This window comes from Macrobrachium nipponense, chromosome 4 (genome assembly GCF_015104395.2).
Source record: "Macrobrachium nipponense isolate FS-2020 chromosome 4, ASM1510439v2, whole genome shotgun sequence".
In the NCBI taxonomy this organism is placed as follows: domain Eukaryota; kingdom Metazoa; phylum Arthropoda; class Malacostraca; order Decapoda; family Palaemonidae; genus Macrobrachium; species Macrobrachium nipponense.
This window is the reverse complement of record NC_061100.1, coordinates 123,491,787-123,517,284: the sequence shown is the minus strand read 5'-3', so window position 1 is coordinate 123,517,284 and position 25,498 is coordinate 123,491,787. Positions and strand designations below refer to the sequence as shown.

Sequence of the window (25,498 nt, the reverse complement as noted above, 5' to 3'; positions counted from 1 at the left end):
TGGCTGAACCAAGTGAGCTGAGCAGTTTATGTAACGTGACTATAAGTGGTACTCTTCTGCTAAGAACTATCAATGTCCTTGAATTGTATGCACTAATCTTTGAGGCCAAAATCCCTAGGGAAGAAAGTTCAATAGAGATAGTTTCTTCTATACTACATGCTCAAACCCTAAGGTCCAAGACACAGGATTTGAACCTGACAGAGCACTTAATAAGTGCTGCCAGACATTTTAAGGAATTCTGGGCTCAGCGAGACTCCTGAATCTTGTAAAAACAATAATAGGGAGCGGTCTCCTCTCCACTCCCTAAGAAACAGAGAAGGGATAGGCACAGCACCAAACTTAGCCGCAGACTTCTAAAACTGTGACTGGGAGCATGGCCTGATACACACTAGTTACCAGATGCCACAGATTCCTTGCTTTACACTTTGATTCTTTTAACCTGTTTCCAGCTGGTACTAGAAGATTATCCTATTGTTAAGACCAAAGGTTTGTTCTGTGTATGAACTAAAAAGTAATAGAAGAAAAGATCCAACAGGGAAAATTGAGTTTAATTAGTCAGGCAAAAGCTCGCGAAAATACATCTGCATCGCATGATAGCTGCAGGCAAAGAGGAATGTTTACATCCGGGCAGCCGAGTCTCCCCGCCTACCAGACGGAAGTTACTGCCTAACGACCTCATTCAGGAATTTTAATGGCCATGTTCCAACTTTACCGTAAGCAATTCCTGATGTAAAGGACTGAGGGTTTGTATACTGTGTAGGAACAAACAATTTTCAAATGGCATATGCACTCATTAATTATCTATACCAAGCTTCTATGCACCTTGTACAAGCAATTTAAGTGATTTTAATACATCTTTCAAAAAAAATTTCAAGACATTAATGTAAACTACTGAAACTATAAAAACAATAATCAACATACCTTTTCCAACATTGGATATGGTGATGTCTCAGGCATGATGGCTGGTGAAGAATGAATAAATCCAGTGTCACAAGGACCTGTGGCTTTCTTCCGGACAGGTGAAACTTTACTTGTCAAATCACAACTAGTTTCAGACGATTTCGATCCAGCTAGAACCCGTGATAGCTGCAGTCCTCCTACACGTAACACTGTCCCTCGTGAACCAATCATAGGGCTCTGATTTATAAATACACCTGTACCAATGGTACCTCTGCAACAAGAAATTTTATTTGGTAACAATAAAATATAGCTAATTTTAAAAAATATATAAAATTTTAGCATAAACCTGAAGCTCTTCACACTGGACTTGTCAACATGAGATGGAATGGCCATTCAAACTTATTGACAAGGTAATAAAATACCACCAGGCAGGGGAAGCCCCAGGAAATTTGTATATAATACTATTCAATTTACCACCTGTTTTTTAAATACTTACCTCTCCATTATATAACTTTTACTTCTGCACCACTGAAAGCATGACAGATTGCAAAAGAAAACCACGAAAATCCAATGGCTTGATTTCTCAAATGCTCACAACTTCTTGAAAACTTTCCTAGAGTGCAAATGTAAGAAAAGTTTAAGGGTTTAGATCACACCATTCTATAAGAATGGCTCCAACTATCCATCCCAGAGATCTTGGTATAGAGCACAATAAACTGATGGTTTTGCATTTTGGTCAGTCACGAACAGATCAATGTTTGAAGCTCACCAAAGGTCCACAACTTTTCACATACTTGCTGATGAAGAGACTATTCAGACCCAAGACTTGCTTTTTCTTGCAGAGTTAATCTGTGATAACATTTCATGTTTTCTCCCTGGGACAAACTATGGAAGAAGAATTGTGTTTGAGGACTCTGTCTAAAGAAGTTTCTATGCTAACCTGAGCAAATTTCTTGATTTGTAATTCCTTATGAATGAAGGGTGAATTGTTGGCGTATACTATGATACCTTGTCTCTGATCAGATTTTTTGCAAGCATATGACTTTCCAACCCACCAAAGGCTCTAGGTTGTTTGTAAGCATTTGCTCCCCTATGCAGTCCAACTCCTTAACTTCCTGATGTTCTCCAGAATGGCTCCCCAACCTAACCCAGAAGTGGCAGAGGACAGAGTCAGGTCTGGGCTTCAGAGGTCTACAGACAGACCCATCAACAATCTTGACCAACCTTCCCACCAACAGAGAACATCTGTTGAAGAAATATGATTGGAGTAGTCTGGAAGGCAAGACCTAACCTAAGAGTTATTGAAGAAAATTGAACGGATCATTCTTACACAGACCATGTTAACAAATTTCACTATAGAGACCAAGTGATCCAAGAGAGGAGGCCACAACTTGGCTAAAGCCCTTGAAGGGTCAAGATTCTCCAGTTATAGAAAATGTGTACCCATCTATCTTTTTGAGAAGGCAAAAAAGAGAGAGCTGACCTTCATCACCAGATGAAAAATTGACTGGGTGTCAGAGAAGCATCAACTTGTCAGCACTGATCAGAATACCTAGCAAGCACCAAGGCCAGATGCAAAAAAAACAATCCTTTGACCTCAAGACTGCCTGAAATGAGGTAGTAAGAATTAACCAGTTGTAAAAGTTTAGGAGAACTGGGACTCCTACCAAATGACTTCCTCCCACTAATGGAGAAAAAACATTGGAGAATGAATATGTGCGGTGCTGTGTTCAGACCAACACAGTCTTGGAAGGCCATCCCTTTGAAGACAGAGTATACATACCTCCTCAGCTGTGGGTGGATTGAGACAAGGAACTAGACATCCTGCACATCGACAAAAAACATCCAGTTACTATTCTAGAAAACCGCTAAGATTGAACTCAATGACTTCATTAAAATTGAAGTAAAATGAACAAACTTGTTGAGAGTGGAAATATTTTTATAATAAAATAGTTTCACATATATTTACCAAATAATTACATAGCTATAAGTTTTCTTACATAGCAGTCGAAAATCACAATTTTTGAAAGTAAAATTACATTTTCATGATAAAATAAAATTCTAATTATACTTACCCAGTAATTATATAGCTAAAAGTTTCACTTGACAACAGTTAAAATCCTGAAATTTGTGGGTCATGCTAATTTTCTATTTAATTCTACAAAGGGTTGCTTCCTACACTTCCTTTCCCGACACCACACTAGCCGCAAGAAACGGACCCTGGGTACTGCCGTCTTCATACATCGTTTCAATGTCACAGAGATAATGTGATGCAAAATTACAAACTTTCTAAGACAATTTGTATATTTCATAGCTACAAACCTGAGGTCTTAACAATAGGATAATTTCTGGTGCCTAGCTGGATCCAGTTAAATTGCAGATGAAAGCAGCGTCAGTCTTTCCCAACTCATGAGGTCTTAGCAAGACAGAGGGGTGGCAAGAGGTGGGCAGTACAATGGTAGACCTCAGATTTGTAGCTATGGAAAATACAAATTGTCTTAGAAAATTTGTCATTTGTTCATACGTGAATAAACCTCCAGTCTTGACAATAGGATAGACTTGTACTTGGAGGGAGGTACAGACATCCTAAACTGGCTGAGGGCCTACCCACCAGTCCAGCTCCAGAAGAGGGACTGATGCCCATGAGAAGCTAGATACACTGTTATCGAACCACCCAGACACTGAGCGACATACAATGATATATGGGAGAAACATTGCATAGGGAACCAGAGAAACTTTGACTGTCCAATAACAAACCAACACACCAGGGTTTGTTACCACTCCCTACTCCCCCCTTGCCAAGGAGCAGTGCATATGCTACCGAATAGGAGGTTGGTTATTTGCATACCAAACAACCAAACTATCAGTATGACTACCTTAATTGCCTGTATTAGACCAATCCAGTGAATGACATGTCTATTCCTCAACCCCCTTGAAGGAAGAAGGAAAGGTGCAAAAGAAAGAGACCAGCCAACTTACTAATTCTCTCTTCACCACAATCATCTTAGGTAAGATACAAATGTGCTCTGTTAAGGGCAATGATGAGTTACACAATCTGTTCGGCAGCCACCACAGGACCGAGGGAAAACATGTACATAGACCTGTGGGCAACATCCTTAAGATAGAAAGAGGAGAACATGGACTGGCATAACCAAGTACCAGCGCTCAGCACATTATGTACAACCAAGTTCTTTTTGAAAGCCAGAGAGGGACCAATACCCCTAACGTCATGTGCTCTAGCCTGCACAGATGTGGCGGCAGAATCATCAAGAGTCAAGTATGCCTGTCTGATGGTTCCTGTATCCAAAAGAGATAGTATTCTTTGACACCTCTTTCTTTGTACGTCCTGTGCTAACAAAAAGTCTGCGGCAGCCTGGTCTAAGGTGCCGTATCCCTTTAAGATAGCAACGCAGAACCCTGACAGGACACAACAAAATCTCTTGAGCATCACTGCCCACAGTCATTCAGTGATGGAATGGAAAAGGAGGTGAACCTATCATTGTACAAAGAGGGATTCTGGGTCATGGTCACAAATTCCAGGACAAATTCGAAGGACACTGACCCTCAATCCCTGGTGGGCTTCACATCATAGCTCACACCATGCAGCTCCCCCACTCTCCTCAAAGATGCCAAGGCCAGGAACTTGAGCATCAAGTTCCTACATGATGAGCAACGCAAAGGCTCACATGGACCCTTAGTGCAACTTCTCAGAACCAAGGAAACATCCCACACCGGAGGCTTGAGCTCCCTAGGAGAACACGATTGCTCAAACCCCTTAACTAGCAAAGAATTCCCAGGATGAGGAGATGTCGATACCTCCAGGGCGTAACACTAAACTCAGGACAAACTTTTCTCATCCCTGAGGAAGGTTAAAAGTCTGCGATGTGCTGAATAGAGGTTCTGAGTGGAGAAAACCCCCTTTTACGACACCAATCTCAGTAAATTGCCCATTTGCCTTGGTAAACTGCAGAGGTCAACCTTCTGGGACTGCTGGACATATGCCCTGCTGTTCTCTGAGAAAAGCCTCTCGCTCGAAGGAGATACTTGATAGTCTCCAACCATGAAGAGACATGGATTCTACTGACTGGTAGAACCTTTCTCTCGGAACCTCCGACAACAACAACAGAAGATCTGGAAACCATCTGCCTTAGGCCACAGAGTGGCTACCAAAGTCATCCTGAGACCCTGTGAACCCATCAGCCTGTTCAGGACTTGATGGATCAAACAAAATGGAGGGAAGGCATACACCTCCAGGTTGTCACAGGTATGTTGGAACATGTCCTCCACTAACGCTAAAGGATCTGGAACCAGTAAACAGAATATCTCCAGTTTCCTGTTGAACTGGGTCGCAAAAAGGTCCAGCATGGGTCTCCCCAAGACCTGGAAGAGCTTTACTGCTACAACCTGATGGAGGGACCACTCTGTGCCTAGGATCTGATCCCGACGACTGAGTTGACCCTCTTTCTCCTGAAACTCCTTCAGACCCAGAAAGGCTGCCTTCAACTCCAAGATATTGATATGCTGCTGTTTGTCCTCCAAACTCCAAATGCCTGAGGCAGTGAGGTAACCTAAATGCGCCCCTCCCAACCTGCGAGGGAGGCATCTGAAAACAGAAGGAAGTCCGGAGCACCCTTCAAAAAATTTTGGTCGTCTAACCACCAACGAAGATCTTCTCTCACTTTCAGAGACAGAGGAACCTTTAACAGAGGCTAGTCCCCACCCGGAGACCAGAATTCCCCCAGCCTCCATTGTAGAGACCAAAGATGAAGATGCCCATGAGGGACCAGCTTCTCCAGGGAAGACAAAACTCCCAGAAGAACCTGCCACTGATGAGCTGACTGATGTGGTTCTGACATGAAGTCGCGCCACCACTCGCAACTTCTCCAACCTCTGATCAGACGGGAAAACTCTTGCAATCGCTGTATCAATGACCATGCCCAGGTAGAGTCCTTTGACTTGGTACAAGGTTTGACTTCTCTTGCTTGACCACGATTGCCCAGTTCCAGACAAAACCGAAACAGACAATCCCTGTCCTGCAGCAGCTTCTCCCTGGAACCTGCCAGGACAAACCAATCGTTAAGGTACCTCAGCAAACGGATCCCCTGAGCATGGGCCCAAATTGAGATGAGAGAGAAGACCCTTGGGAACACCTGAGGGACTATGGTCAGTCCGAAGCACAGGGCTTTGAACTCAAAAGACCTGATGAAATGATTCAAGGTGGGTAAGTCGATCACAGGTCTCCAACCTCCAGATGCCTTGGGCACCAAGAAGATGTGACTGTAAAACCCCGGAGATGGATGCACCACTTCCTCTATTGCATCCTTGTCCAGCATCTTCTGCACTTCCTCCCAGAGAGCCAAGAACTTTCGGAGAATCTGGAGGATACGCCCTCCTGAAAAGCGGCTTGTCCGAAAGTGGGGAAGAGAAGTCAAATGGCAGTAGATACCCCACCCGAAGGATATCTACTACCCATTTCTTCCCCTCATAACTCTGCCACTTGGCCCAATGGCCTGCCAGGCAACCCCCTCACCCATGGCACAGGAGAGGGAAATGTGCCTAACCTACCGACAACCCCCTTTACCTCTGCCCCTGGGGCCCCTTCTTGGCTTAAAGGAATGGGAGCTGGGACAAACAAGGAGGCCCTGCCGAGACCGAACTCTTTGACGGCCTACCAGGCGACGACCTTTGTGACTGCTGCTGCAGAGGGAGGAGGAGGAGGAGCCGGACGCCTCTGAGGACGAGAGACTGACTTAGACACAGCCTGGTGCACTAATCTGTCCTTCGTGTCAGCCCGGTGCCGGTCTATAGCATCCTCCTGTTCGGTCGAAGGGAACAGAAATTGTGATTCCAAAAGATCTCCATTCCTCAATGCCAGCAAGGACTCAGGGTCAACTGATCATTCTATCCTGGATAAAGCCGCATCTCTTCTAAACAGGAGAAGGTTAGCCCATAAATTAACACGAGGTGAGCAAGATACGAGAAGGCCTTGCCTCTGGACTGCAACAAACTGGCAAAAGAGGAAGCAATCACCAACCCTTCTGGGGACCTGTCAGAAGCTATCTTGGCAATGACCGCCGACCAGAAGTCCAGCCAAGAAACCGTCTGTAACATGGAGGCTGCCGTAGACTCCAACACTGAGGCATCCTGCAGAGATAAGGACGGAGCCACCGACCTCACCTGCTCCAAAGTCAATCCCTGGATTCAGATGAAAGACGTCCAAGTTAAGATGATGCGACATCAAGTATGCCGAGTTCATAGCATAGTGTTTCCTATGCCTCGTGAGAGGCTGGGGGAAGCAACTTGGCAGAGCCCCAGAGCGAACTGATCCGTCCCGATCTGAAACAGAGGCATTAACCTTATGTAAGACCAACTGGACATGCCCCGACAAGGAAAGCTGAAACGATGACTTGGGATCCTGCATAGCTCCCAGCAAGGCTTCCAAGCAGGAAGGAGTGAAAGACGACAGAGGCCGAGTCCTACTCTCCATGACAACTTCTCTGAAGGAAGACAAAAACTCTTGCATGTCTTCCTCCTCCTGCTCCGCAACGGAGACCGACGATGAGAAGGATGAGAAGGCTTATCTAAAGCACCTTCCTCGTGTAAATTAACAGCGTGTAAATTAACAGAAGAATCAGTAGCCACACAGCCCGAAGCAACAACTAACCTGTCTGGGCTGGATCCAAGCGCCAACTCCTGCAACGAACCAACCACAACACTAGGGACATCACTATGCACTCTCTCAACAGATGACTCTCTAACATGGCCACGTACAAGCACGTGCTGGGCAGATGAATGAATGTGCGTAGGTGAGGAATCTCGAACACTCAAGATAGAATGAGAATCCCTCAGAGTCGAACCCCTGGAAGTACCAGGGAGAGGGACAGGCAAACACTCCTGCTGCACCAACTCCATGCTCACAACCTTTGACCTCTTGACAGGCACCTTGGGATCCTTACGGCGACAAATAGGCCCTGGAGAAGAAGCGGAAGCACCTGCAACATGTGCACAAATGTGGGAGGTTGCAACACGCTCACGGCTCAATGCAGAGGATGAAGCAGCCACTGCAGATCGCACAGGAGAAGAAACACTAACACTCTCAGTAACACTAACATTAGCAGGAACACGGGTGTGCTGTTCCTCACTTGCAGATGAAGAAAGGGCAAATCTCCTTAGCCTTCCAACGCTTGATACACCGACATGGTGAAGATGGGGAAGAAGGAGAGGAAGACAGCACTGGCTCCTCACAAAATCTCTTCGCAGAAGGTGGGAGCAATGCAACACGCTTGCTTCTAGTCCTCCTAGCCGACGTGGTAGCTAACCTATCTTCTAAAACAGAGTCCAATCTCTTACGAATCGTCTGGCGTAAAGCCTCAGATGGATCAGCAAGAGAAGGGGCAGATAACATGGAAGGGAGATGCAGCGAACTGGATGGCAGAGATGACGTCGCAGCAGCGAACAATGACTACACAAGACGAGTGAGGCTGCGCTGCAGAAATGACTGGGAGTGACATCTTTGATGGAAGCGACATCATAAGTGGTGATGACGTCACAGCTTCCCCTCGATCCGAATGGGAAGCAGACGCCACTGGCGGAAGGATACAAAATGGCTGACCCCATGATGTCACTAGCAGGGCTGACGCCACGGCTTCCCTCTGACTCGAAGAAGAGGCAGTCGTCACTGGCAGAGCAATACAATATGGCTGACCTCGGCTACCAACGGAGACGAGGCCAGGAGGAGGGGGGAGGGCCTGGACAGCATGAGGAGGGAGTTAGCGAACATCCAAGAAGTGCGTCAGCAAACCCTCCAAGGAGGGTGGACCAAGCGTCCCCCAGAGGGCTGCCACTTTGGACGCCTCCAAATCTGAAATGAAAGAAACTGATGAAAAAGCCTCCTCCCTCTCAGGAATCAAATTAACTCCCGAAGAAGAGGGGACGATATCATATAAATCAGCCTGAGGGCCTCCCGATACTTCCAACGATGAATCAATGGAAGAAAAGGAAGGGGACAAAGGTACAACACTTACATGGGGTGTGACAGCGGCAGGAGGCGAAGCATCGGGAAGAGGAGAAGAAAAACCTTCCCACAAAGGAAAAGTAGAAACTCTACGAAACCCCCTCTTACTATAAAATAACTTCCACTGCTCTCTAGGCCACGCATGGCATTCCATGCAGGGATTCATTATTATACAAACGTTACAATGGCACCTACCACAAATAACGTGTGGATCTGTCGCAGACGAAGCCAAAAAACAAGAACATGTTATTGTTATGATACAATAAAGTTTGTTCATACTTACCTGGCAGATATATATATAGCTGTATTCTCCGACGTCCGACAGAATTTCAAAACTCCCGGCACACGCAGTGGGCGGCCAGGTGGTTAGTACCCATTCCCGCCGCTGGGAGGCGGATATCAGGAATCAGTCCCATTTTCTATTCAGATTTTTCATACCACTGTCCCCTGAGGGGAGGTGGGTGGGTACTTTAATTATATATATATCTGCCAGGTAAGTATGAACAAACTTTATTGTATCATAACAATAACATTTTGTTCATGAAACTTACCCGTCAGATATATATATAGCTGAATCCCACCATTGGAGGTGGGAAGGGACAGAATAGAAGGATTTAGGAAACACCTCAAGTGCAGATGATTGACATCTTGATTCCTTACCTGTTAGCATAGCTGACTTCTTGATTACTGTCACCGAAGTCTGCTTTTGCTTTACTAGAGTTGCCAACAAGGTAGTGACCTGTGTAGTTGGTGCGCTCTAGATGATCTGTCAATGGGGCGTGACCACAATGTGACTAGACCATATTGACCATACTGTGAGGGCAACGAAGCTAAAAACCACCACCTGACCTAACCTATCGAAGTTAGTCCCATAACTTCTAGGCTAAAGAAAGGGAAAGCGCCTCAAGCCACCAACCCTTCAACCATAAACCAACACCAAAATTAAAAAGCACACCTACCCCTTTTCTATAGGATAGTATTTGTGCTGCTCCCTGCCCCCAACACCATTTCTGCGGATATGTATGGTCCTAGCGACTCGCAGTTCTCATATGCCGTCTTCACATCCCGCAGGTAATGTGAAGCAAACACAGAGTTGCTTCGCCAAAAAGTAGCGCTAATGATATCATTAAGTGCCATATTCTTTTGAAATGCCATTGAAGTCGCAACAGCTCTCACTTCATGGGCTTTTATTTTCAAAAGCTTCATATCACCATCCGAGCAGGACGCATGGGCCTCCCTGATGGTGCTCCGTAAAAAGAATGCCAGTGCATTCTTCGACATAGGAAAGTCGGGTCTCTTAACAGAACACCATAAGTTCTCAGAAGGACCCCGACAATCTTTGGTCTTTTGCATGTAAAATTTGAGAGCCCTGACAGGGCACAGGACTCTCTCTGGCTCTTGTCCGATGAACTCTGTTAACCCCTTGATTTCAAAGGTTTTTGGCCAGGGGTTAGATGGGTTCTCATTCTTCGCTAAGAAATTAGGATCCAAGGAGCACACTGCACTGTGTCCTCTGAAACCCACATCTTTACTAATTGCCTGAATTTCACTAACCCAACCTGTTTTGCCGTGGCAAGAGCAGTTAGGAAAATCGCCTTTCTAGTAGTGTCTCTCAATGAGGCAGCATGCAGAGGTTCAAAGGGAGCCGACATCAAGAACCTTAGAACTACATCAAGGTTCCATGATGGAACCTTCGGTTGTAGTACTTTGGTTGTCTCAAACGATCTCAAAAGATCGTGAAGATCTTTATCATTTGTCAGGTCTAATCCTCTGTGGCGGAAGACAGCTGACAGCATACTCTTGTATCCTTTTATTGTGGGCACTGCTAGTTTGTCCACATTTCTCAAATGCAGGAGAAACTCAGCGATTTGGTTCACAGAGGTCGTGGAGGAGGAAATACCTTTCTTCCTACACCATCTCCTGAAGACAGCCCACTTCGACTGATAAACTGCTCGAGAGGAAGCTCTTCTCGCATTGGCAATAGCCTCTGCCACTGATCTTGAAAAACCTCTCGCTCTGGCCAACTTCTTGATAGTCTGAACGCAGTCAGACTCAGAGCGGAGAGGTTTCCGTGGTACCTCTCGAAGTGGGGCTGTTTGAGAAGATCGACTCTCTCTGGCAGGGTTCTCGGGAAGTCTACCAGAAGAGACATGACCTCCGTGAACCAATCGCTTGAGGGCCAAAAGAGGGCGATCAGAGTCATTCTCGCTCCCGGCGACGCCGCAAACTTCCTTGTTACCTCTCCTAAGAGTTTGAACGGGGGAAAGGCGTACACATCCATCCCCGTCCAGTCCCATAGGATGGCATCTACCGCTATTGCTTCCGGATCGAGAACTGGAGAGCAATAAATCGGAAGCCTCTTCGTTTTCGAGGTTGCGAAGAGGTCGACTAACGGCCGTCCCCACAACTTCCATAGCTCTTGACAAACTTCTAGATGTAGGGTCCATTCTGTGGGAAGCATCTGATGTTGACGGCTTAAAAGATTCGCTCGAACATTTTGAATTCCTGAAATGAACCTTGTCAGGATCACTATGTTTCGAGCTTTCGCCCATAGAAGGATGTCTCTCGCTATCATGAACAGTGATCGAGAGTGTGTCCCCCCTGCTTTTTTGATGTAAGCGAGAGCCGTAGTGTTGTCCGAGTTGATCTGGACAACTCGGCCCACCAATCGTTCTTCGAAGAACTGAAGAGCCAATCGAATAGCCTCCAATTCTTTTAAGTTTATGTGCCAGGACCTCTGTTCCCCTCTCCAGAGGCCTGACACTTCCTCCTTTCCTAGTGTTGCTCCCCAACCCACCATGGAGGCGTCTGAGAACAACACTAGATCGGGGCTCAAAAGCTTGAGGGACATTCCTTCCGAGAGTTTGATCGGATCTTGCCACCACTTCAGTTGATCCTTGACCGCTTTTGAGATAATCAAAGTCGAGTCTAGATTCTTTTTGTCTTTCCAGTTTCCTGCCATTAAAAACTGGAGTGGCCTGAGGTGCAACCTCCCCAGGGAAACAAACTTCTCCAGCGAAGAAATGGTTCCCAGCAGACTCATCCATTCCTTCGCCGAGCATGTTTCTTTCCCTAAGAAGGCTAACACTTTCTCTAAGCATCTCTGCTGACATTCCTTTGATGGAAAAGCTTGAAAAGCCGCTGAATCCATCTGAATCCCCAGATACACGATGGACTGCGTGGGGATCATATGGGACTTCTCGTAATTTACTATAAGGCCCAGGGCTTTCGTCAGCTGTAATGTCGTCTGAAGGTCCTCCAGGCACCTTGACTTCGAAGGCGACTTGATTAGCCAGTCGTCCAGGTAGAGCGAGACTCTTATCTTCGATAGGTGAAGCCATTTCGCCACATTCCGCATGAGGAAAGTAAAAACCATCGGCGCCGTACTCAGACCGAAGCACAGAGCCCTGAACTGGAAGACCTGCCCTTTTAAGACGAACCTCAGGAACTTCCTTGATTGGGGATGGATCGGGACGTGGAAATAAGCGTCTTGAAGGTCCAAAGACACCATCCAATCCTCTGGTCTCAAGGCCCCTAGCACAGACTGAGAAGTTTCCATCCTGAATTTTTCTTTCTTTACAAAAATGTTCAGTCTGCTGACGTCTAGGACAGGTCTCCATCCCCCAGACTGATTCGGAACCAGGAATAACCTGTTGTAGAAGCCTGGGGAATCCAGCATCAGGACTTCCTCTACGGCCTTCTTTTCCAACATTTGATCTAGAAGGTCGAGTAAGATCTGTTGCTTCTCTGACTGGTATGCGGGCGACAGGTCTATCGGCTTCGTGCTCAAAGGAGGCGCAGAGAGGAAAGGGATCTTGTATCCTCTCTCGATCACATCTAGGGTCCAGGTGTCCGCCCCTATCGTCCTCCATGCCTGAGCAAATAAAGTGAGTCTCGCACCTACAGGTGCCTGAAGGGCAGAAACGTCAATTTTTCCCTTCTTGATAGAAGAGATCTTACCTCTGAAGGACCCCCTTCCTCTCGAAGAACCTCTAGAGGAAGGTGCTCCACGAAAGGGCTTAAATTTCTTCTTGGGTGCTGGAGCTGTTGAAGTAGAAGCCTGAGGAGTAGGTCGTCTGGAAGATTGAGTCAAGAGGTCCCTTGTTGCTTTTTCTTGCAAGTTTACCGACAGATCCTTAATCATGGACTGCGGAAATAGGTGCGTAGAGAAGGGGGCGAATAATAACTCCGCTTTCTGAGCGGGAGAAACTGCTTTCGCCGCAACGCTACAATAGAGAGCTCTCTTCTTTAGCAGACCTGTAGCAAAATGAGATGCTAACTCATCAGAGCCATCCCTTACTGCTCTATCCATACAAGCTAATACACTCGAAAGCTCTTCCAGCGAAATCGAGTCTTGACTCCTCGATTGTACATCCAAAGCCCCGAGGCACCAATCTAAAAAGTTAAAACACCTCTAGCGTCTTAAATAACCCCTTGAGGTGATGATCAGTCTCCGTCATTGTCCAGGAAACCTTAGCCGATGACAAATAAGACCTCCTTGGAGCGTCCACCAAATTGGCGAAATCTCCTTGAGAAGAAGACGGTGCTTTCAATCCTGCTTCTTCTCCTGTTTCGTACCAGATCCCAGCTCTCCCTTTCAGTCTAGATGGAGGAAGTGCAAACGAAGTCTTCCCTTTAACCTTCCTTGAATCCATCCAATCCTGGACTCTCTTAAACGCTCTCTTCGCAGAGAGCGAAGTGGCCATCTTAACGAAGCCAGGGGCCTTCCTGGCCTTCGATGAGGCAAATTGTGAAGGTGGAGAGCAAGGAACGGGCGCTTGAAAATTATCTGGGAACAATTTCTTAAGTAAATCCGTCAACGTCTTATAGTCTGACGACGCTGACGCATTTGGTTCGTCATCATCAGTAGGGCAGCGATCACTAGACGAATCCTTCTCTCGGTCTCAGCGCCTTTCAAAGATCGCGATGACTTCGACACTTTAACATGAGAAACATCCTGACGCTTCGGACTCAACTGTTGATCGTCCTGGAAAGCGTCCCGATATGCAAGGCGCCGCGCGTTCTGAGAAGCGTCCTGATGTGTAGGACGCCGTGCGTCCTGAACAGCGTCAGCTCGAGCGTCTTGCTGAGCGTCATGACGTGTAGGACGCCGTGCGTCCTGAACAGCGTCAGCTGGAGCGTCTTGGTGAGCGTTCCGAGCCGTCTTGAAAAGCGCTCTTTCTCGAGCGTCCTGGTTAAGCGCTTCCGTTGCTTAAGACGCCGAGCGTGATCATCAACATGCAAAGCTTGAACTTCCGATATGGATCCTTGAGCGTTCTCGGCCTTTTGACAAAGACGCCGGCCGCCTGTGCGACAACTCACGTCTCTGTCAAATTCGTCTCTCCTAGACGCCCTTTCATGAGGAACGTAATCACGTTCTCTAATGCGTCGGCTACTAGGAGGAGACTCCAAGGCCGAAAAACGCGGAGGAGGAGCCGGGGACTGCCTAGTCCTCTTAACAGGCAGCCACCTATCCTTCCTTCGATGACTAGTTTCTGCCTCCTTTCTCTCAAAATAGGAGGCTAACTGTCTCTGCATTTCCCAAAGCATTTTCCTTGATGGGGAAAGTTCTCGATCAGGAGAAGGACTCATCCTGTGCGAGGAAGATGGGCGAGGGGATGCCCTTTCCTTCAACTCAGGAACATGCTTAGAGCGACTTGGACGCTCGAAAGAGTCCTCCCCTGATGAAGTCTTGTTCCTTTTCTGTGGCGGAAAAGCTTCAAAATCTTCAGGTGATGAATCTACGTAATGATCAGAAGGACGTGAAGCGTCCTCTTCTCTGAAACCTCTCTTAAGAGGGCGACAAGGGCGACGGCCGCCTGTGCGACACCTTGTGCCCCTGCCGCTCTCCCCTTGAGAGGTCTTCCGAGCGTCCCAACCTCTGCGAGGAGAGGAAGTCTCGGAAGAAGAGAAGCACTCTTTAAGTATTCGTGCCCGTGCACGAACACCGGCAGCCTGAGATTCGTCCTCAGTTTCTGCCGAAGGGACGTCAGACCGGTCATTAGATCCCGTAACCCTCCTTCGGCTTTCGGCTTGCCTCTCCCTAAGGCCTGGGAGTCCGGCAGGGGCCTAGGCCTAGAGGCATTATGGGACCGATCTGACCCCCCTTCCACAACACTAGATGCACTAACACTTTTATCACAATTCACATTTGACTGTAGAGCAATCACTTTAGATTCCAAGGCGCGAATCGACTCCATGATCGTAAATAATACACTTCCTTCTGCAGACACTTCCTGATTGTTCGGAGGCAATACAACAGGATTAGGTTGAATTACATCTACAGGAGGATTTAATGGAGATACAATTCTACCTTGACTTCTATTCACAGAAGCACTCCTAGAGGAAGACCTCCTGATTCTATCACGCTCAAGCTTTCTCACGTAAGAATCATATGCCTTCCATTCAATTTCAGTCAATTGCTCACACTCGATGCATCTATCATTCAACATACATACATGACTACGACATTTCGAGCACACTGAATGAGGGTCTACCGAAGCTTTCGGCAACCTCACCTTACATTCATGCACCTTACACACCCTGAAGCTAGCAGAGCTAGATCCAGACATCGTAATCAAAGAAAAGTCAAAGCCAAATCAAATCCACTATCACGTATGCCAAGCCAACAAGCCAAATCAAAACCAAAAGTCAATCAGAATACTCAAGTTAGCACAAGAAGTTTCAAAATCCTAGGCGGAGGTCTGTAAACAGTTGTTTACCGACCGGCGACAGAGAAAAATCTGAATAGAAAATGGAATGATTCCTGATATCCGCCTCCCAGCGCGGGAATGGGTACTAACCACCTGACCGCCCACTGCGTGTGCCGGGAGTTTTGAAATTCTGTCGGACGTCGGAGAATACAGCTATATATATATCTGACGGGTAAGTTTCATGAACAAAATGGAAAACCTAGAGTTCCAGGGCACACACGCTGACGAGGCTGAGAAGGAGCAGAGGAAACCATAATAACAGCGCGCGCGCACACACACACACAAGCAGAAAGGGGCAATGAACTGGGTAAAGGCCGAGAGGTCAACCACAACTCTTGTCCACGCGGTTTAAGAAAAGACTGACGCTGTGGCGTAGGTGAGTGGTCCTTGACCGCTCTTCACCCGATATACACACGCATTGCCAGATCTCACAAGATACCTTGCTTTCATCTGCTATTTAACAGGATCCAGCTATGTGCTAGAAATTATCCTATTGTTAAGACCAAAGGTTTGTTCGCGTATGAACAATACGGATCTGCATTTCCAAAATGTAGAATTGATAATAGATAAGAGATAAATTACTCTTAAGAGCCACAGAAGTGGCTACTGCCTTAATCTCATGAATTTAGCCTTGCAGACCGGGAGAACATCCTCAACTGAAGAATGTGCTTCTCAGATGACATCTCTTAAGAAGAATGCTAGAGCATTCTTAGATAAAGGTCTGGAGGGGTTTTTTACAGAACACCAAAGACTGCCAAAGTCTCCATGGATATCTTTAGTTCTGTGAAAAGGTAGTACTTTAAGGACCTCACTGCGCACAGAGTTCTTTCTTCATCATTACCCAGGACCTCTGTCAAGCTAAGGATTGAAAAAGAGTGACGCCAGGGATTAGAGGGAGACTTGTTCTTGGCTAGAAACCCCAAGAATATGAACAAATAGCATTCCCTTTCAAAAAACCTATTTTCTTATAAAGAACAGTGGAACCTCGACACATGAAAGTCCCAACTTACAAAAAATTCAAGTTACGAAAGCAAATACGAAGATTTTTTTGCCTCTGCATACGAAAATAATTCAGGTTACGAAAGGGTGTTACTGTAAAGTCCCGAGATTCGCCCGGACTGCCGAGAACAATTTTAAAACTCGCGCGCCGCCAACTGAGTAGACTCGCCACCATCCTCCTGCTCTCCCATTGGTTCCTGATGCTAGTCACCGCCGTAAGATCCTGCTCTCCTATGGTCAGCATCTCTCCCATCATTGCTCTACGTAAAGGCGTTCTTCGGCCACTCAGTAGCAGCATCGTTATTATAAGCATGCAGAATTCGTTCGTTCATATACGATTTCGTTTGTTAACATAAATTCGTGTTAGTGATTTCGCTTTGTACTTTTATCATGTTGTGTGAGAATTATGCACGTATAGTCATGGGTCCCAAGAAAGTTGCTGTAGTTCAAGGAAAGAAGAGGATGCTTTCTATGGAAACAAAAATGGAGATTATCAAGAAGTATGAGGCTGGCATGCGGTTGTTTGTGATCGCTAAGGAATACGGCCAAAATCCATCGACAATAGGCACCATTCTTAGGCAGAAGGAAGTCATCAAAGCAGCTACACCTTCCAAGGGCGTGACTATTTTGTCCAACAAGAGGAGCCATGTGCATGATGAGATGGAGAGGCTGCTTCTTACCTTACCTTACAGACCTTACATCTTGTTCGGGTTGCCCCAGGTCCCTCAGTATGAGGCACCTCTAATGTCTACCAGAGAGTTGCTAGTACATCTTCCGGTATATTTTGCATCTTCCAATCTTGGATGGTCTGGGATGCAGTTTAGATATTTGTCGAGCTTATTCTTAAACACATCTACGCTCACTCCTGTTATATTCCTCAGATGAGCTGGCAAACGCATTGCATAGACGCTGCATATCGATGCTGGTTGACGTAGTGGATTAATGTCCTGTGTGCTTTCCTTATTTTTCCTGGTATAGTTTTGGGCACTATTAATCTACCTCTGCTTGCTCTTTCTGATATTTTTAGCTCCATGATGTTTTCAGCTATTCCTTCTATCTGTTTCCATGCCTGAATTATCATGTAGCGTTCTCTTCTCCTTTCTAGACTATATAATTTTAAGGATTGTAGTCTTTCCCAGTAGTCAAGGTCCTTAACTTCTTCTATTCTAGCTGTAAAGGATTGAGGACAAAAAAATCGCTGGCGATACGATAACCGAGACGGCAATCCGCCAGAAGGCCAGCACTATTTTCGGTGATCTGATTGCCCAGGCCGAAGACGACGGAGGAGATGGGACATCGACGGCAACCCTTCAAGGCTTCTCGGGGGTGGTTTGATAAATTCCGTAAACGGACTGGCATCCATTCGGTGGTGAAGAAATTGAAATTTTGTAAAAATAAATAAATAAATAAATAAATAAATAAATAAATAAATAAATAAAATAAAAAAAATAAAAAATAAAAAAATAAAAAAAGACAAAGGAAAAAAAAAAAGAAATTTAATCTTAAGTTTTTTGTAAAGTTAAGTGTTAACGTTTTGTGCCATTTGTTAATGTGTTTCGTAAAGTTTAGTGTTAATGTTTCCTGTCATTTTTTAATGTGTTTCATAAAGTTAAGTGTTCAAGTTTTCTGCCATTTGTCCTCCTCCTCTGTCGCCACTTTCGGAGATCGCCTCACTCGAAAGGTAAAGTTCCACATTTTACTACAAACGTACATGTGTACATACAGTATTTCTTGTACCATGTACACTAATACACTTTATTTACAGGTATGTAGTACATACTAGTACTATATGTAGTTTAAGTTAGGTATTAAATGGTCCAAATTGTTGTATTTCATTGTTTACTGGTCAATTTGGCTTTATTATAAAATTTACTGGGTGTTTTTGTAGGGCTTGGAATGAATTAGGCAATTTATATGTAAAATTTGGTTCAAGATACAAAAAATCAGGTTACGAAGGCCGCTTCGGAAAGGATTAATTTTGTATCCTGAGGTACTACAGTACATGACTCTCGCTAATCCTATTAGCAGTTGCTAAGGACACAAGGAAGAGAGTTTTTCTAGTTAAGTCAATCAGACTAAGTTCATGCATAGGTTCAAAAAGAGACCCAGACAACCACTTTAACACAATATCCAGATTTCAAGGCACTATAGAAGAATCTTTATGAAAAGAGGTATCAAACAATCTAATGAGATCAGATATGTTTGGGTTGGAGGACAAGTCCAAGCCTCTGTGACAGAACACCGATGCTAACATGTAACTATAGCCCTTGATGGTGGAGGAAGTAAGGTTTCTTTCTGACCTTAAATGAAGCAAGAAATCGGCTATTTGGATCATAGTGGTCTTAAGAAGAAATGTTGGAATTCTTACACCACTCTATGAAGATTCTCCATTTACTCTGGTACACGGTGCTAGAAGATCTTCTACACATGGAGACAGCCTTTGAAGCTCCCTTAGAAAACCCCTTCTTTCTAAGGAGTTTCAGGACAGTTTGAATCCTGTCAGGGCCAGAGAAGACAGGTTTTTGTGGAATCTATGGAAGTGTGGTTGTCTGAGTAGCTGCTGCTTTTGAGGAAGCAGTCTTGGGAAGTTCACCAATAGATCTACAAGATCGGGGAACCATTCCTTCGATGGCCAGAAGGGGACCATCAAGATCAGAGACACATTGTTGTGTACAAGGAACTTGTTCAGCACTTGCCTTATCAGGCTGAATGGAGGGAAAGCATACAGTTTCTTGTCCGACCAGTCCAGAAGAAAAGCATCCACTGCCCTCTCCTGTGGGTCTGGAGCTGGCTAACAAAATAGTGGGAGACGATAGTTCCAAGACGAGGCGAACAAGTCTATCATCGGTTTTCCCCATAGTTTCCAAAGGTCTAGGCAGACCAGAGGATCCAACGTCCATTCCCTCTGCAGGAACTGTTTCCGACGACTTTGCTCGTCTGCTAAAACATTTAACTTCCCCTGGATGAACTTGGTGACTAAACGTGTATTGTTTCGTTCTGCCCAAATGAGATCTCTTGCCACTTTGTCAAGAGAGAAAGACCAAGTTCCTCCTTGCTTCTTGACGTACAAGAGCAGTCGTGTTGTCCGCATAGTATGCTATCGTCTTGTTCTCTACTTCTGATGCAAAGGACTGAAGGCCCAGGTGTACTGCCTTTAGCTCCTTCACATTGATATGCAGAGATCTTTGCCCTAGGGACCATACTCCTGAGATTTCGCTTTGCTCTAAAAGAGCTCCCCATCCTAGGTCCAATGCGTCTGAAAAGTTCAGGTTGGGGTTCAGTTGAGAGAAACTTGCCTTCCAACAGTCTCTTCTCTGAATTTCACCAAAGGAGGTCCTCTTTTATTTCCTGTGTTACAGAAAAAACATGCGAGTCTGGAAGCTCCTTCCTGTTACAGCTCACTTTAAGATAGAATTGCAGAGGTCTGAAATGTAGCCTGCCAAGCGACAAAAACTGCTCCATCAATGAGAGGAACCCCAGCAGACTCATCCAATTGTTGGCTGAGCACTCACTTAAGGCCAGAACTTCTTGTATTTTTCTCATGCAATATAATCTACTCTTTTTGGGTCGCAAGAACCCGAAAATGATATTGTTATGATACAATAAAGTTTTGAACATACTTACCTGGCAGATATATACTTAGCTTTAGACTCCGTCGTCCCCGACAGAAATTCGAATTTCGCGGCACACGCTACAGGTAGGTCAGGTGATCTACCGCCCTGCCGCTGGGTGGCAAGAATAGGAACCATTCCCATTTTCTAATCAGATTTTCTCTTCCACCTGTCTCCTGAGGGGAGGCTGGGTGGGCCATTTAATAGTATATATCTGTCACGTAAGTATGTACAAAACTTTATTGTATCATAATAATATCATTTTTGTACATTCAACTTACCTGTCAGATATATACTTAGCTGATTGGCACCCTTGGTGGTGGGCAAGAGACAGCTAACTACTGAAATAGACAGGAAAACAACATACGTTGTAGGTAAACATAAGAAACCTTAGTTCCTACCTGGTTAGGCGGAAGACTTCATGGTTACTGCCTAGGAGTCTGCTTCACCTCAAGAGCCTCAGCGAGGTAGTGACCTATGGCTAAGAGTTCTTGTGGGTCTATCAATGGGGTCTTATCCGCTTACTCAACAAAGCCTGAGGGTATTTGTCAATGGGTGCTAATCCACTTATATGACAAAACACCTTGCCTAATGGCATTCTCAAGGAGCACAACACCGATCCCGATCACCTGATCCTAACACCCGGGTTAGTACTAAGATTGAAAGGAATTATCCCCAACATCCTTTCAACAACCTTAAAAACCAAACACCATATAATTAAAAAAACTAATTAACTAATTAAGGATCAGTATCAGCTCCCTGTCCCAGCACCGCATCCGCAGACACATACGAACCAAGAGAGAAGCATTTCTCGTAGGTTACTCTGACATCCTTCAGGTAATGAGAGGCAAAAACAGAGTTGCATCTCCAGTACGTGGCAGCTAAGATATCCTTCATTGACATGTTCTTATGAAAGGATAAAGAAGTCGCAACGGCTCATACCTCATGCGCTCTAACTCTCAGCTGCTTGAAGGCTTCATCATGGCAGTTATCATGCGCTTCAGAGATCACACTTCTCATAAAGAAGGCCGGGGCGTTCTTCGACATGGGTCTCTTCGGGTCCCTCACAGCACACCAGAGACTCTGTTGGCAAGCATTAAGCTGTTTCTTCCTCTGAAGATAGAACTTCAGCGTCCTGACAGGGCAAAGAGACCTTTCTACCTCCTTCCCTATCAAGGGAGAAAGCCCTTTAACTTCAAAACTTCTGGGCCAGGGATTAGAAGGGTTCTCGTTCTTTGCCAGAAATAATGGCTGAAAAGAACATATTGCCGAGTCTCCTTTGAATCCGACACAAGAATCCAATGCATGGAGTTCACTTGTCCTCTTGGCAGTTGCGAGGGCCAAGAGAAAAATGCATTTCCTTGTCAGATCTCTAAAAGAGGCTTGATGAGGAGGTTCAAACTTGTCGGAAGTCAGAAATCTGAGGACTACATCAAGATTCCAACTAGGTGTACGAGAGGTCTTAGTCTTGGTTGTCTCAAAGGACCATATAAGATCAGGAAGATCCTTATCCTCCGCTATCTGTAGGCCCCTATTTCTAAAGACAGCGGAGAGCATGCTCCTGTATCCCTTAATAGTCGATACAGCTAATCGTGATTCTTCTCTCAGGAAGAGGAGAAAATCAGCAATGTTGGTCACAGAGGTATTGGAAGAGGACAGCTTCTTCGACCTACACCATCTATGGAAGACTTCCCACTTCGATTGATATACCCGCAAGGTTGAAGACCTGCGGGCTCTGGCGATTGCGCTGGCAGCCTTGCGTGAAAAGTCTCTCGCTCTGACGAGTCTTTCGATAGTCGAAAGGCAGTCAGGGAGAGAACAGGGAGGTTTTTGTGATACCTCTCAAAGTGGGGTTGTCTGAGCAGATCTGTCCTTTCGGGAAGAGATCTGGGGAAGTCCACTGTCCATTCCAGTACCTCTGTGAACCAATCTTGTGCGGGCCAAAAGGGAGCTATGAGTGTCATTCTTGTCCCCGTCGAGGCCACGAACTTTCTTATTACTTCCCCCACTAACTTGAATGGGGGAAAGGCGTATGCGTCTATGCCCGACCAGTCCAGGAGGAGGGCATCGACTGCTATGGCTCTCGGATCTTCGACTGAAGAGCAGAAGTTGTCTATCCTTTTCGTGAGAAACGTGGCAAAAAGGTCTATCTGTGGTCTCCCCCACAAGGTCCAAAGCCTTTGGCAGACTTCGAGGTGGAGGGTCAACTCTGTTGGAAGGACCTGGTTCTGCCTGCTCAGCAGGTCCACTCTCACATTCCTTTCTCCCTGAACGAACCTGGTAAGGAGAGTGACGCCTCGTTCCTCCGCCCAGATGAGATCTCTTGTTAACTCGTAGAGGGAGAAAGAGTGAGTCCCTCCTTGTTTTCAAATGTAGGCCAGAGCCGTGGTGTTGTCCAAGTTGACTTGGACTACCATGCCTCTGACTTCCGATTCGAAGGACTTTAGGGCTAGATGGATAGCCAAAAGCTCCTTTGAGTTGATGTGCCAGGACACCTGATCCTTTGTCCAAGTGCCCGACACTTCTCTCGTTCCTAATGTTGCTCCCCATCCTGTCTCCGATGCATCGGAGAACAACACTAGGCGCGGGCTCGGAATCGCAAGGGACATGCCTTCGTTCTTTTTGAGAGGAGCCACCCACCACGCCAGGTGGTTCTTTATCTCCTGATGAATTGGGAAGGAGTCCGACAGATCTCCTGTCTTTCGATTCCACACCTGCAGGAAGAATTGTAGGGGTCTTAAGTTGAGCCTCCCTAGAGAAAAGAACTGCTCCAGCGAGGAAAGGGTCCCCAGCAGGCTCAGCCATTCCCTCGCTGAGCTTCGTTCCTTCCCTAAGAAGGCTGAGACTTTCTCCAAGCCTCGAACGAGCATTTCTTGTGATGGAAAAACTCGAAAACCCTGAGAATCCATCTGAATCCCCAGATAGACAATGTTCTGGCTGGGGATCATCCAAGGGACCGTACTAGGTCCAGAGTCGTTGTCAAGTCCTCCAAACATTGATGTTCCGACTTGGCTCTGATGAGCCAGTCGTCGAGATAAAGCGATATATTCACCCCCTTCAGATGCAGCCAACGGGCTACGTTCTTCATAAGACCCGTAAAAACTTGAGGGGCCGTGGAAAGGCCGAAGCACAAGGCCCTGAACTGAAAGATCCTGCCCTGTATCATGAACCGAAGAAACTTTCTTGATGAAGGATGCAGGGGGACATGAAAGTACGCGTCTTGCAGGTCCAGGGAGACCATCCAATCTCCAGGACGTAGAGCCGCAAGAACCGAGGCGGTAGTCTCTATAGAGAATTTTGTCTTCTTTACGAATCGGTTCAATGCGCTCGCGTCTAGCACAGGTCTCCAGCCTCCCGAGGCTTTCGGAACAAGGAAAAGTCGATTGTAGAAGCCTTGGGAGTGGGGATCCTGTACTAATTCGATGGCCTCCTTTTCCAACATCTGATCCACAAGTTGCAAGAGAGTTCTTCTCATGACAGGGTCCTTGTACTTTGCTGACAGTTCCCTTGGAGTCACAGTCAAGGGTGGTCTGTCTCCGAAGGGGATGAGATAACCTTTCGTTATTATTGAGAGGGACCAGTTGTCCGCCTCTCTCAAAGTCCATGCTTCCGTGAACTTCAGAAGCCTGGCTCCTACTGGTGTTTGGAGGACTGGAGAGTCATTTTCCTTTCTTAACAGGCCTAATGGATGACCTCCCTCTCTTCTCAGGTCCTTTCTTTCTAGAGGAGGATCGTGAAGAAGGACCTCCTCGAAAGGGTGTTTGAGGAGTACTAGTTCCCTTCTTAGCAGAAGGTACAGCAGTTCTAGCCTTTTTCGCCGATTGAACTAGAAGATCTTGGGTAGCCTTCTCAGTGAGTGAGTGAGAAATGTCTCTCACTAACTGAGTAGGAAACAGTCTGTTTGATAGAGGAGCGTATAGAAGAGAAGCCCTCTGAACTGGAGAGACAGCTTTTGTCAGAAATGAGCTAAAAACTGCTCTCTTCTTGAGTATTCCTGCTCCAGAGCCGTCTTGGACAGCCTTGTCCATACATGACAACACGCTATGAAGCACTTCGGGACTAAGGAATTCCGGGTCTTGAGTCTTCTTGGCCAACGCCCCAAGAGACCAGTCCAGAAAGTTAAAAACTTCGAGGACATGGAATAATCCCTTGAGGAGATGGTTCATTTCCGACATACCCCATGTGGTTCTGGCTGTAGACAGTGCATGTCTCCACGTCGAGTCCACAAGAGTCGAGAAATCTGCCTCTGCAGACGAAGGCAGGGCCAGTCCCATGGCTTCCCCGTCTCATACCAAATGCCCCTCCTTCCTGAAAGCTTAGAGGGAGGGCAGGTAAAGACAGTCTTACCTGCTTCCTCCTTAGAGCTGAACCAAGCCCCAACTGACTGTAGGGCTTTCTTCATGGAGATAGTCGGACACATCTTCAGGAAAGAGGAGGATTTAGAAGTCTTTGTGCTGATGAACAAAGAACGAGGAGAAGGAGGGGCGGCTGGACCGAGAGAGTCTCCAAACTCTTGCAGTAGTAAAGCCGCTAAGGTCTTGTAATCCGAAAGCGCCGCACCTCTTGGGGATTCTTCATCGGATATTTCCTCAATTTCTTGTCTCATTTTGATGGGGGAATTGCGATCAACAGAAGGTGAGCGCTTATTCTGAGAGGAGTCACCTGCTATATCAGTCCTCTGTTCTATTGGAAAAGGGCTTCTTCTAAGTAGCTCGGAGAGTCTGAAGGTGTCTCATGTCCGCCCTGACAAAGGCGACGGCCGCCTGTGCGACATCTTGCGCCTTTGTCACGGTCATCGACATTTCCAGAAACTCGTTTGCGTCTAGAAGAAAGCTCTATCTCGGAAGGCAAAATGTCTGGCGCCTCGCGCCTGGATGAAGGTTTGCGTCCGGAAGGAGACTCGCACAAGAGCGGGGACACGCGGCTGGCTGGCGCCGAGAGGCTGGGAAGAGGCTCGCGCCTGGATAGCGGTTGGTGCCTAGCAGAAGATTCTTGTTTCATTGGTGACATACGCCTGAAAGGAGATTGGCGTTCATCCAAAGACTCGCGTTGAGTTGGTGCCTCACGCCTTGGTCCGTCCAGGATCTGGGATCTCTTAATGGGAAGAGAGGAGTCCTTCCTACGAGGAGGATCCTTCTCGAGTACTCCCACCAAGGACGAGATTTGCTCCTGCATGTTAAGGAGAATTCTTGTCGCAGGATCTTCCCTCTCTTTGACAGGAGGAGGTTCGGGGGACGAATGGGATTCCCAGCCGAAAGCAG

General features: G+C 46.3%; 1 protein-coding gene across 7 annotated transcripts in view; it reads right to left on the bottom strand.

The window, feature by feature from the left end:
* The window catches only part of LOC135211118 (cytosolic 5'-nucleotidase 3-like), a 250,829-nt gene that overhangs the window by 207,857 nt on the left and 17,474 nt on the right, over positions 1-25,498 (bottom strand). For all 7 annotated transcript variants that reach the window (XM_064244229.1, XM_064244228.1, XM_064244227.1 and 4 more), the window contains exon 2: positions 922-1,171. In XM_064244229.1, coding sequence (XP_064100299.1) covers positions 922-1,131 — 210 coding nt within the window. In that variant the 5' untranslated portion in view covers positions 1,132-1,171. The remainder of the gene's footprint in view (positions 1-921; positions 1,172-25,498) is intronic.